We start from the raw sequence: 14,039 nt of genomic DNA, 5'->3' as shown, positions 1-14,039 counted from the left end.
TGTATTTTTGAGATGCAGCTTTCCTTGCATCACAAATAATATAAAATAATATAATACAGACAGGACGTCTATGACTGATTCCTTCTCCTCCTTTGTATAATCACTGTTATTTGATCTCCTAATAGCAGATGCAGGTGCGACAAGTAGTATAAAAACTCAGCCCTCCTTGACGAAGAAGGCCCATTTAGCCTTCGAAACGCGTTGTAACTTTTTTGCTCTTGCAGGCTTCCGTAGCCTGTTCTGAGCCAATGATGTCACACACTCTTGCTAAGCGCGCTGTCAGGTAACTATGGAAGCCACCATTCGGGGCTCCTAGTTACCAATTTGATCACAGTAACCTGCCCACCCGAGTCCCAGTGTGAGCAGTCCCCAGACCCCGTGCTGCCTGCTACCAGTATCACTTGTAATAATCTTTACTTACATGGTGAGCACTTCCTGAATCCCGTGCAAATCCAGTGCAGTCAGAAACCCTGCACAGCTCTAACTCATCTCAATCAGCTGTTTCCAGTGCTAATCAAGATTTGAATCTTGCTATGTGACAGGGTCCCGACGACCACCATATTGTTACTGCGTCGTTGGGAAGATCTGACTGTTTGACAGCTCACTAGCGACATACCAGCGATCCTGACCAGGTCGTATCGTGGTCAGAATCGCTGGTACGTCGTTTAGTGTGACAGTACGCTTAGTAAATTGCTCTTTAGCATATAGTCTATACATGGTAATAATCCCTTAATTGTTCAGGACTCTTTAAACATAAGCATTCAGTGTACACATATGGGTACTTCTCACATAGCGAGATCGCTAGCAAGATCGCTGCTGAGTCACGGTTTTTGTGATGTACCAGTGACCTCATCAGCGATCTCGCTGTGTGTGACAGTGAGCAGCAATCTGGCCCCTGCTGTGAGATCGCTGCTCGTTACACACAGTGCTGGTTCATTTTTTGGACGATTATCTCCTGCTATGAAGCACACATCGCTGTGTTTGACAGCGATAGAGCAACGATCTGAATGTGCAGGGAGCAGGAAGCCGGCTTCTGGCAGCCTGCAGTAAGCTGTAACCAAGGTAAATATCGAGTAACCAAGCAAAGCCCTTTGCTTGGTTACCCAATATTTACCTTGGTTACTAGCATACACCGCTCTCAGGCTGCCAGTGTCGGCTCCCTGCTCCCTGCACACGTAGCCGGAGTACACATCGGGTAAATAAGCAAAGCGGTTTGCTTATTAACCCGATGTGTACTTTGGCTAAGAGTGCAGGGAGCCAGCGCTAAGCGGTGTGCGCTGGTAGCGAAGTGCTTTGCTTGGTTACCCGATATTTACCTTAGTTACCAAGCGCAGCATCGCTTCCACGCGTCGCTGCTAGCTGGGGGCTGGTCACTGGTGAGATCTGCCTGATTGACAGCTCACCAGCGACCATGTAGCGACACACCAGCGATTCTGACCAGTTCAGATCACTGGTGGGATTGCCGGAGCGTCGCTAAAGTGTGATGGTACCCATACTCTGTTGGGAAGCAGTAGTTTGTTTGTTTTTCTGGTTTATTTTTTGAACACTATTTTCTAAGACCTGTAACTTTTTTTTACTTTTCTGCACATGCAGTAGTGTGATGGTTTTGTTTTATACAACAAAGTCTACCTTTCATCATTTTTTGGTACACAAGACTTTTTAACCCCTTAACGAACGTGGCCAGTAATGTTATGTCCCTGCGGTCATAGTGTTTAGGCTGCTTTACACGCAGCGACATCGCTAGCGATGTCGCTCGTGAAAGCACCCGCCACCGTCGTTTGTGTGTCACGGGCAAATCGCTGCCCGTGGCGCACAATATGGCTAGTACCCGTCACACGTACTTACTTTTCTAGCGACGTCGCTGTGGCCGGCGAACAGCCTCTTTTCTAAGGGGGCAGTTCGTGCAGCATCTCAGCGACATCACACGGCAGGCGTCCAATAGAAGCGGAGGGGCGGAGAGCAGCCACATGAAAGTCACGCCCACCTCGTTGCCGGAGGACGCAGGTACGGTGTTGTTTGTCTTTCCTGGGGTGTCACACGTAGCGATGTGTGCTGCCTCAGGAACGACGAACAACCAGCGTTCAAAAGCAGGAACGATATTTTGGAAATGGACGACGTGTCAACAATCAACGATTTGGTGAGTATTTTGCATAGTTAGCGGTCGCTCGTACGTGTCACACGCAACGACGTTGCTAACGAGGCCGGATGTGCGTCACGAATTCCGTGACCCCAACGACATCTTGTTAGCGATGTCGTTGCGTGTAAATCCCCCTTTAATCCCCACCTGCTGCTGTGGGCTGCAGGCGGGGATCCGCGCACATCTCTGCTGATTTGTACACCTGACATGTGTGCCTCGCAGATAGGAGTAGAATCGCTATCCACCCATATCTGTTAACCCCTTAAATGGCGCGTGAAGATGTGACAGCGCCATTTTAACGGCGATTGCGGTAGACGTTTACTCACCACCTGATACCAGAAGTCACATGATGTGATCACATGGATTCGGTGGTTCTCATGGTAGAACAGGGTCATGTGATGACTCCTGTAGCTCACATGACTCAGGTCCTTTAACCAGCAGCCGAGTACTGCATGTTATAAGAGATGATCATTTCTCCCGGTCTGAGTGGTGCTGCTCTGATCGGGAGAAATGAATAAGTGATCAGACAGCTGATCTTTATAGTCCCCTAGGGGTACTAGTAAAATAAAAAAAAGTTTAAAAAAGAAGTTTTGAAAAAATAAAAAATCTTAAGTTCAAATCACTCCCCTTTCGCCCCATTGAAAATTAAAGGGTTAAAAAAATTTAAAAAACCATACATTTGGTATCACCGCGTTCAGAAATGCCCGATCTATCAAAATATAAAATCAATTAATCTGATCGGTAAACGGCGTAGCGACAAAAAAATTCCAAATGCAAAAATTACCTTTTTTGGTCGCCGCATACTTTGTGGAAATGCAATAACAGGTGATCAAAATGTAGCATCGGCGCTAAAATTGTAATGTTAAAAACAACAGCCCGAGACGCAAAAAAATAAGCTGTCACGGAGCCATAGATCCCGAAAAATGAGAACGCTACAGGTCGCGGAGAATGGCGCAAAACCCTTTTTTGGGACAAATTTCTGATTTTTTTTTAACCCCTTAGATAAATGTAAACCTATTCATGTTTGTTGTCTACGAACACGTACCGACCTCAGGCAATCCACCAACACATCAGTTTTACACAGTGAATAAAATATCTCAAAATCAATAGTGCAATTGCACTTTTTTTTTGCAATTTTTCCGCATTTGGATTTTTTTTGCCGTTTTCCAGTACACTATATGGTAAAACTCATGTTTTCATTTAAAAGTACAGCTCGCTCTGCAAAAGACGAGCCCCCACATGACCAGATTGACTGAAAAATAAAAAACTTATGTCTCTTGGAAAAAGAATTGCAAAAAAAAACCGGAAAGTGCAAAATCGGCCGATCGTGAAGGGGTTAAATACTTTTTTGTAGTGATGGGCGGACCCAGACTGTAAAAGTCCAGATCCATGTGGGTTAAAAAAAACCCGAGCACTGATCCCGGGCCTGGAGTTCTCAAGGAACGCTGGGTAATGATCCATATGTGGCCACCCGAGTAATAATTAAAAAAAATCAAAGAAAATAAGACTAAAGCATAGTCTAGATTGGTGTAAAAATAACTAAATACAAATTGGCATAATCCCCCCATATTTTGATACCCAGCCATAATAAAGCATACGGCTACAGGCTGCAGCCTCCAGCTGTGCGGGTTAGCTTGGCTGTGCATCAAAATAAGAAGAATCGCATGATGCTTTTTTATTATTATTATTTAAATAAATAATTGTAAAAAACGGCGTGTGGTCCCCCCTAATTTTGATACCCAGCCATGATAAAGACAATATCTGGGAGCTTATATTCTCAGGCTGGGGAGGCCCATGGTTATTGCCCCCTTCCAGCCTAAAAATAGCAGCCCGTAGATGCCAAGAATTATTGAATCCATTAGATGCAACAATCCCAGAACTTTACCTGGCTCATCCAGATTGCCTTAGTGTGGTGGCAATTGGATTAATAAGAGGTTAATGCGAGCTCACAGCTGCCACTAAGCCCTAGAATAGTAATAATAGGAGGTGTTTATAAGACTCTTCCATTACTAATCTGTAAGTGAAAAGAAATAAAACACAAACACTAAAAAAATCCTTTATTTGAAATAAAAAGCAAAAAAACACCCTCTTTCACCCCTGTATTAACCTCCAAAACACCAAGGTCCGACATAATCCAAACAAGGTCCCACGATGATTCCAGATATGCTACATCTGAAGTGACCGTGCGGGCATAGAATATGACCGCCCACTGTGAGCTTCAAGCAGAGACTGAGCCGCAGCGATGAACGGTGATGTTACTCAGGTTATTTGCGGTCACAGCTGGAGGTTCCCACAGTCCTCCACCTATGATCGCAGGTAACCTGACCTCAGGTGACCTCATTGAAGTGAGTGACCTCACCAAGTCTGTAGTCGTATGCTTTATTTGTGCTGGGTATTATAATATGGGGGGACCCTACACCATTTTTTAAATTTATTTATTTTTACACCAATATAGACGCAGACAGCAGGCGTGATTGAAAGCAGTAAGACATGCTGTCACTCAGGCTGGGAGCACTGGCTAGCTGCAACCAATCAGAGACGAGGGGACTGCCGCTGGGCGGGGGAAGCAGTGCATATGCATGAAGATAATGAGCGGCCAAGGAAGTAGAGTGAGTGGCCCTGGAAGCAGTGTACAGCCACACGGAGACTGGTGAGTATGAAGTGCTTGCTCAATCCCCCTTGACTGTAATAAGATTTGTTTAGACGGAGGCACATGCCATCTTTAATATGCATCTGATTCTTTAAGAAGCGTGCACCCATTAATGAATCAGGCACTTCTGACTCTAACATGTCTCCTCGTCAAGACTGGAGTTAAAAACCCCAGTCTTGATGAATCTATATGTGCAGAAATAACAGTGTCAGCTGGAGTGTTACTTTAAGTATAACATCTGAAGCTAGTCACATGCTACATTCTATCACTGACACCACATCCCATAAAGATAAAACTTACAGTAAATAGCCCTAATAATGATATTTCAATATCTCACAACACCTGCATTTGGTAAAACTCCAGTATTATTAGACATACCTTGGATAAAACATGAAGAGGTTTTAGTTCATTTGTGTAAATGGTTTATACAGTACTTACTCGTTGACTCAAGTCGTTTGATATCTCGGGATGTTTCCAGAAAGTACTTCCTTAGGAAATAGAAAATGATGACAAGAGGGAGCAATGGAATTAAAATCCACGGAATAACAGCAACTGCTACAGCAATTACCCCTAAAATCTGGAGAAACACCTGAAAGAAACACAATTAACATAACTATGTGATTATTTATAAGTATACCTATACACACCTTATAACTTTTATTACCTAGATTTTTATTGCCTGAACAAACCATAAAGTCATCATATAAAGTGTAACTCCACCCAATACTGAACTGCAGTTAACCCTAAATATCCCATTCATCCATATCTTTGTGGGTGGATTTAATATCTCCACCAATGCGAATTTAAGAAGCCAATTTGTGCTGACAGATAATGGAATATGACAGATAAAACGGTCATGTACCCCGAAAAGAAGAAAGAAGTTATTTCCACAGCTTAAAGGGAGTTTGTCACCACCAAAATGACAATTAAACTGCCAAAACATTTATATAGGGCACCTAATCGCTATTTATATCGTACTAGGTAAGTAAAGCTTATCTTAATAAATTAAAAATGAACTTTAATTTGACATGCAAATGAAGGTGCTTTGGTCCCCGCTTGGTGTGGCCTAGAACTTGCTGCTCCGTCACACCCTTCTCTTTGTATAATAAAGCTGGTACCTTACATCGATTGACTTGTGTTGCCTAACGCACAGAGTGAACAAGGGTTTCCTGCGCACTGACACCGGATGATAGCAGCGGACATGCTCTGATGTGTCATCCAAGGAGTTAGACATCAGAGAGCATCTGCAGCCATTGTGGTAGTCCTGTTGTAAATTTTATTAGTCTCCACCAATTCACTGTTCTTTGTTGGTTGATTGTAGTGATGATGCCACATCAACAGCTCTGCAGCCAATCACTCACTTATCAGCTCTTCCGATACAGCCCAGTGATTGGGGAAAGAGCTATTAATGTGACATCACCGCTGCAGACTATCAACAAACACCAATGCATCACAAGAAAGGCAGTAGCAGAGAGGCAGGGTAAGAGAGAAGGTGAGGTAAGAGGGGTGGGTAAGTAGAATCTGTTTTGGTTTTTGGTAGGCCTTTGCTGATTTTAATATGTTTTGCACCCAATAAAAGATATGTTTTTAAGACATCCTCAACATTGAATGAGAAAAATACACTTTTTCTAATTTGACTAATTATTCAGGAACTGGCCCTGGGATCTACCTCGCTGTTCCGCACACCTCACATCATCTAAGCTGAATGAGCTAATGGCAATTCTTGTGTTTTTCTCTGAAAGGCAATTGTTTTTATTCATCTATGCAGGGGTGGACATATCATTGGTGCAACCTGTGCAGCTTCGCAGGGGCCCATTTCTACTTCCAAAACACGTGGAAAAGTAACTGCCAAAGAATTATTTTTATGTTTTAAGAAAAAAACTGAAAATAAATCAACATTGCCCCCAAAAGACTGTCCTCATCAGTGATTACCTAAGCAGGAAACCTAATCCACTTCTAAACAGGTGAATGTTCATTCACATTATCCTGAGGAAGGTTTCGCAATAAGCAGTCAGCAGGCACTGGTTTATACTGGGCCCACACTTATGCCTACTATGCTACCTTCTTTTAAATATTGCAGCAACAACTGTAAGGCTGCGACATCGCTAGCGATAGCACCTGCCCCCGTCGGTGGCACGATATGTGGTGATTGCTGCCGTAGCGAACATTATCGCTACGGCAGTGTCACAAGCACATACCTGCTCTGCGACGTCGCTGTGACCGGCGAATCGCCTCCTTTCTAAGGGGGCGGTTCGTTCAGCGTCACAGCAGCGTCACTGAACCGCCGCCCAATAGAAAAGGAGGGGCGGAGATGAGCGTCCGGAACATGCCGCCCATCTCCTTCCTTCCTCCTTTTCCCGTGGACGAAGGTTAGGAGATGTTTGTAATTCCAGCCGCGTCACACATAGCGATGTGTGCTGCGGCAGGAACGACAAACAACATCGTACCTGCAGCAGCACCGATATTATGGATATGAACGACGTGTCAACGAGCAACGATTTTGCACGTTTTTGCGCTCGTTGATCATCGCTCATTTGTGTTACATGCTGCGATGTCACTACCGGCGCCGGATGTGCATCACTAACGACGTGACCCCGACGATATATCGGCAGCGATGTCGCAGCGTGTAAAGTACCCCTAAATCTCTATTTTCAATAGTGATGGATGGACCCGCCGATACCAGGGTTTGGCAAGTCCAAACGGATTTAAAAAAACAAAAAACAAAAACAAAACGGATATTTGGCCAGACACCGGTTCCCATATAATCTATGGGAACCTGAATCAGGTGCTTAAAAGTGGTGGTAGAAGGGATAGGGGGATTGGAGCAAGCGCTTCATACTTACCGATCTACGCACGGCTATACATTGCTTCTGGGGCCGCTGACTCTACTGCCGAGGCCACTCATTATCTTCATGCATATATACAGCTTCCCCCGCTCACTGGAAGTCCCCACATCTCTGATTGGTTGCTGTAAGACATCACCCCCAGCCTGTGCAATAGCATGTCTGACTGCTTTCAATCACAGACGCTGTCTGCATCCTTGCTGGTGTAAAAATAAAGAATTAAAAACATTAGCATAGGGTCACCCCACATTATGATACCCAGCACAGATAAAGCATATGGCTACAGGCTGCAGCCCCCAGCTGTGTGCTTCTCTTGGCTGTGTATCTAAAGGAACCACATAAGGCTCCTCTCTCTAAAATAAATAATTTTAAAAAAAAAACGGCGTGCAGTCCCCCACTATTTTGATACTTAGCCATGAAAAAACTGACAGCTGGGAGATGGTATTCTCAGGCTGGGGAGACCCATGCTTATTAGGACCCCAAACCTAAAAAAAAGCAGCCTGCAGCCGCCCAAAGATTGTCACATCCATTAGATGTGACAATCTCGGTACTTTACCCGGCTCATCCCGAATTGTTGTGGGACCTCGTGTGGATTACGTCGGACCTGGGTATTTTGGGGGTTAATAAAGGGGTGAAAGAGGGAGATTTTTTGTATTTTATTTCAAATAAAGGTTTTTTTTGGTGTTTGTGGGGTTTTTTCACTTCCAGAGTAGTAATGAGGGGGTCTCAGACGCCTCCCATTACTAATCTATGGCTTAATGGCAGCTGTGAACTGTCATTAACCTCTTATTACCACCACCCCAGTGAAATCGGGATTTTCGCATCTAATGGTTGCGACAATCCTCGGTGGTTGTGGGCTGCTATTTTTAGACTGGGAAGGCCCAATATCCATGGGACTCCTCAGCCTGAGAATACCAGGCCCCGGCTGTCGGCTTTATTGGCTGGGTATCAAAATTTAGAGGACCGCATGCCATTTTTTAATATTCATTTAAATATTTTTTTTAAAAGTGGTATGCGATTCTTCTTATTTTGATACACAGAAAAGATAACGTCCACGGCAAGGGGCTGTAGCCTGTAGCTGTATGCTTTATCATGGCTGGGTATAATAATATGGGGAAACCCTACGCCAATTTTTTTATTTATTTATTTTTACACCATTATAAACACAGACAGCGTGTGTGATTGAAAGCAGTCTGACATGCTGCCACACAGGTTGGGGGTGCTGTCTGACTGCCACCAATCATATGTGGGGACTGCCGGTGGACTGCGGAAGCAGTGCATATGCATGAAGATAATGAACATGCCCGGAAGTAGAGTGAGCGGTCCCGGAAGCAGTGTACAGCTATGCGGAGACCGGTAAGTATGAAGTGTTTGCTTTTTTGGCAAAAAAAATTGCAATTTCTTGAGTTACCCCACCACGTCACAGTAAATCTCTTTGGGGCAGTCCTACTCTAAAATATTTTGTATTTAAAATATGCCATACGGCCTCACATATGAAAAAGTAGAACTGTTTATAGCAGCACTTACCTGGTGCTTTTCAAGCCCAAACCCATGACTGAATCATGGCTGTGGGTGGGACAGGCCTAAGCAAATGCTGCATGAATTAAACAGTCTGTGGACAGGGCTTGATGGCTGAATGTGAACAGCCACCAAATCTAAATCACAGCTGATCCCCACCTTGCCGTACACCTCAATTTGGTTTGTTTTTACACTTGTCTTGATTTTGGCAATTGGTGGCTGTTCACATTCAGTCATCAGGCCCTGTCCACAGGCTATTTATTTCATGCAGCATTTGCTTGGGCCTGTCCCGCCCACAGCCATATCTCAGTCATGGGTACGGGATTGAAAAGCACCAGGTAAGTGCTGCTATAAACAGTTCTACTTTTTCATATGTGAGGTCGTATGGCACATTTTAAATACAAAATATTTTAGAGTCGCACTGCCCCACAGAGATTTGCTGTGACGTGGCAGGGTAGCTCAAGAAATTGCAAATTTTTTTTGCCAAAAATCTCAAATTTATAATAGTATAGTTTGCAATTTTTAGTGCAGTAGACAACTTATAATACATGCCATTTTGAGTTTAGCAGGCTTTCTTGTTGTTTTTTTTGCCGAATGTTCAAAGTGTTTCGATAGCATATGTACTACATACGAAGATAATATTCTACATTTTCAGTGTTTAGTGTCATTTCTGATTTGATTTCTACATAATTTAAACACCTAGCTGTGGACAGTTCATTGACATATAACATGTGAATGGTGTTGTCTTCTCTACTTATCCTAATAATAGGGTTTCTGCCAAAATGACTGCACTCATTTAAATCCATCAATCTTTTAATTTGCAAATGAACTGAACTATTGCATTAACTATTGAAAAGCCAATTGAAGATACGTGGCTCAAATGATAGTGTTAAAATGATAGCCTTATTTAGTCCCCAAGTGCCTCGATTAGCCTCTTGTTAATGCTTAATGGCAGCATTGTGGCTCTCCCGCTGAGAATGACAAATTGGGCCTTTGACTACAAGAAGTGCAGGCTCTAAGGATTTCCACCTGATTAACTGCCTCTGCTCTTCTGCCCTTTGTAGTCTCAATTTTTTAAGGGAATCTTGAATATTATTAGGAGCAAATCCTGACCCGATCATTTTGGTGTTTACTTCCAATATAAAGATGCATCCAGACGAGAGATGCAGCACTGTGCTTTTATCTGTATTGTGCAGGTAGAACGCTGGTTTTGTTTCTTTTATCTACTATAAGATTACATGCTGGTTTAGCAAATTTTACAGAATAATCTGCTTTCATCATAATAATGTAAAGCTTCACTCCACCCAAAACCACAAGTCAAGTTACCAATGTTATGTGAAAAAACCTCTAAGTACTCAATGATGTATATAAAAAAAATAAAAAGGAGAAAACATAACATCACAATAAGGTAAAAAAAAAAATACAAAGTCGTTGTAACCGCAAAAATTCTTTCTACACACTTTCCCTGACATTTCTACACAATAAAATGCAAGGGTCAGTGGTAGAGAAACAAGGCATGGCAGTTCCAGTCTTTTGCTTCCATGCAAGTGAATGACCTCAGCTATTATTTCAGTCTTAAGCACTTTTTGTTCTCAATGTCCAGATGCAAGAGCTATTCTTTGAAAGAAATAACTATGGACGGCATCTCCACATTTCCCTTTTCCTCAGTGTTTTCACTTCATAAAGCTGCAGTCAATGCATTTTGTGTGTGGCGGGGACAGAGAGGGAGGGGAAAAGCACATTCACTGGTGGTCTTCACCGTACCCTTCATTGCTGGCTCAAGTAGTCCCAGGATTACGCCTTTGTTTGCGATGAAAGCATTTGAAAAGTCAGTTATTTAAAATTAGTCAAGCTGTTGATTTTAAAATAAAGGCTTTTTAGATCTGCTTTCTTTAATAAATCACGGCATTCTTCTGAGGGCAGCTGCAGGACACCGCACATATTCTCCATGAACTTCCTCTCAAGTTGTTTTTTTCTTTAAGTTTTCTGTTCCCATTAATCACAACTTGAACCAATTATTGTCATTAAATATTGGGGCAATTTAAATAGCCCAAATATTAAGAAAATAAAATATTTCTACTTTTTTATTTTCAAAACAACATTACCATCTACAGATTTCCAATCTTGAGATCTGTACCATCACATGAAATGTCCATATTACTTTAGAATATAATTTTTTACAAGATTATCTAATACACTAATAGTTACTTAATATAATACTCTTTTTCATTATGAAGAACACTTAAAGTTGGTGTTTAGAAGGCATGTTTAAGGCCAGTTTCACCCATTCATGCTTCACAGTCCGAGTGCAGACGACAGAACTCAAGGGCCTCGTCCACATACATAAGGTTGTTGAATTATGGTCAAGAAACCCACAGCCAAACTGTTCATTGTAGGCCATTCTCCAACCACATAGCACAGATGTGTGAAAGAAGCCTAACTCATTTCTGGCATATCCAAGGCCTTAGACCTGTAGGCGATATACCCCTGGAGCACATGATAAAATGTGCACTTATTCTAATGTTAGCGTTCAGGAGAAAGATTATATGTAAACTGAGCAGTATTTTCAACTTTCACATAGACTTCTATTGATAGTGCACTGGTCAGTCTGCGAAGCCCCAAAAGAAAAAGTTTAGGAAGCTCTGCTCCATGGAAAACTTGAACTATCAATGAACTTTGTATTTAAAAGGGACCTGTCACTCATTTCATGTGGTCCAAACTATGGGTCGCATGAATCAGAGCCTGGCTGCACAATTGAAGCGTTTTAGTGAAAACATGATTTGAAGAGCCAGCCGGGAACTTTAGGAAAAGACTAGTCCAGCACCAGCCCCAGATGGCTTCACCCTGCACCGTGTGAATTAATTGATGGGTCTCTCCCATGCTGGAGAATTTCCGATAAAAATTTACCTGGATATAATTGTGCAGTCAATCTCTGATTCATGCTCATGATTTGGGCAGTAAGAATCAAGGGTAAGGCTCTCCTTGTGTAGTGTTTGGACATACTTGACTTAGAAACACAGAGAAAATGTTTTAGAAACCTTCAACCATAGAAAGTAGGTGTCTGATTGCTTTCTAAAGGTAGAAAACACTATTAAGGAGACCTGTCAGCAGGAAATCTGTCTGATTTGCTGTCTCTACAGAGAATTATGACCTCTAACAAATATAAAATCAGGTTTGTTAATGTGGCACTTGTTCAAGGAGAATAAACTGCTCTCACGGATCAGCAGGACGCCACTGACCTAAGATGGGGTAAAGTTCCCTGTCAGACCAAGCTTCACAATGGTGCAACTATCACAGCAAGCTCAATGCCAGGTTTCTGCAGTGAAAGTCACTATTCTTACAATAACAAGTAATATGCTCAAGAAAAAACGTAATCTGGCAAAGGAGCGGTGCACTATAGGGCACTACAAAGGTAATACAGGATAAATAGGCATTTACACCCTATACATGTTTCTGATCTGCTGTATACAAAAGATATCAATTCATTTTGATAGTGGAAGTAGCAAAATGTTATCCACCATAATAACTTATTCAACCATTGGGGTATGTAAATAGCATAAAGCTGATACAGATTTAATAAATGTGTTTAGAGCAGACCTTTAAGCAGGATTACGGTGTTTTATCTAGAGAGCATCTTATAAAACAGGAGAAGCTGAGCACATTAATACACTGCTCTATAGAAATCAACATGGTAGGAGGAAAAGCAAATACTGTTTTAAATACTCATTAACGACTCCAGAGTTTTCCCGCCCTCACTCAGCTTTCCTCATATGAGTTCATGTAAGGTTGTTATAATAAATGGAAGGGAAAGAATGGGGAAAAGGTGTGTGAATTATGAAGAAATGTAACTTTTATTGTGAATTGTTTTTAAAAAGTTTTACAATTTTTTCAAAATGTTCTATATTGTCCCTAGTCTTGACCAGAAATATTTTATTCTATAATAATAAATAATAATAATAATAATTCTGAGGGGAAAGAACCCTGGAAACCCCTATTCAAGTCCAGTCAAAAAATGTAGTTATTACTGCAGGGATGGACAATAATGAGATTAATGGGCCTCAGATTCCATATATCTGCCCTATGTTAGAACTGTTGTCTGTTAATGTGCCACTAACTTCTAGAAGCAGTATGTTAAATGGCACCAGTTAGGCAGCGCTGGAGTAGAGTCACGCTGTGATGTATGTGGCGCACTCGGTAGTGATGAGTGAGCACTACCATGCTCGGATGCCCAGTACTCACTATAAGCAGCTGGCTGCTCGGATGGGCTCGGCTCGTGTACAGAGTATAATGGAAGGCAATGGGGAGCTTGAACATTTTTTCCAAGAACTCTTCCGGAATAATGCTTATTATACTCAGTTACTCGAGTCATGTCTGTCCAAGCATCCAACTGCTCATTACAAGTACAGAGCACCCGAGCATTGTAGGGCTCAGTCATCAGCATTACCACTGCTTGTAAGGCCTCTGCCACACTCACGTGAAAATCACGCACGTGCCGAGAGACACGTATTTCCCCTGCGTGTTGCGTGCAGGTAAGTACGTGTCTCTGGTACGTGCAGGCCACGTGTGTTCTATGTGTGCTATCCGTGATAGCACACGTAGACCGGTAATTTACATACTCACGTGGTCCTTCCTGCTGTCCACGCTGCTGTCCAGGGTACTGATCTTCGGTCTCCAGCCCTCCCGTCTCCCCGCTGCTGCTGCTGCCAGGCAGTGAAGTGAATATTAAATGAGAATAATGAGCGGCGGTTGGCAGCAATAGGCAGCAGCGGCAGAGACAGGAGGGCTGGAGAAGGTGAGTTAATGTTTTGGGTTTTTTTCACTGACACGTGTGTTTTCTCCGGCGCGTGTCACACGGGACTGCATCCACACTACACCCGTGTGGTACGGGTGC

General features: G+C 42.7%; 1 protein-coding gene across 2 annotated transcripts in view; it reads right to left on the bottom strand.

The window, feature by feature from the left end:
• ABCC4 (ATP binding cassette subfamily C member 4 (PEL blood group)) overlaps window positions 1–14,039 on the bottom strand; it is a 410,039-nt gene that overhangs the window by 114,302 nt on the left and 281,698 nt on the right. For both annotated transcript variants that reach the window (XM_075336755.1, XM_075336756.1), the window contains one exon: window positions 5,226–5,376. In XM_075336755.1, the coding sequence (XP_075192870.1) occupies window positions 5,226–5,376 (151 nt within the window). The remainder of the gene's footprint in view (window positions 1–5,225; window positions 5,377–14,039) is intronic.

The sequence above is a fragment of the Anomaloglossus baeobatrachus genome, chromosome 2, assembly GCF_048569485.1.
Source record: "Anomaloglossus baeobatrachus isolate aAnoBae1 chromosome 2, aAnoBae1.hap1, whole genome shotgun sequence".
In the NCBI taxonomy this organism is placed as follows: domain Eukaryota; kingdom Metazoa; phylum Chordata; class Amphibia; order Anura; family Aromobatidae; genus Anomaloglossus; species Anomaloglossus baeobatrachus.
This window is presented reverse-complemented; position numbering and strand designations above follow the sequence as displayed.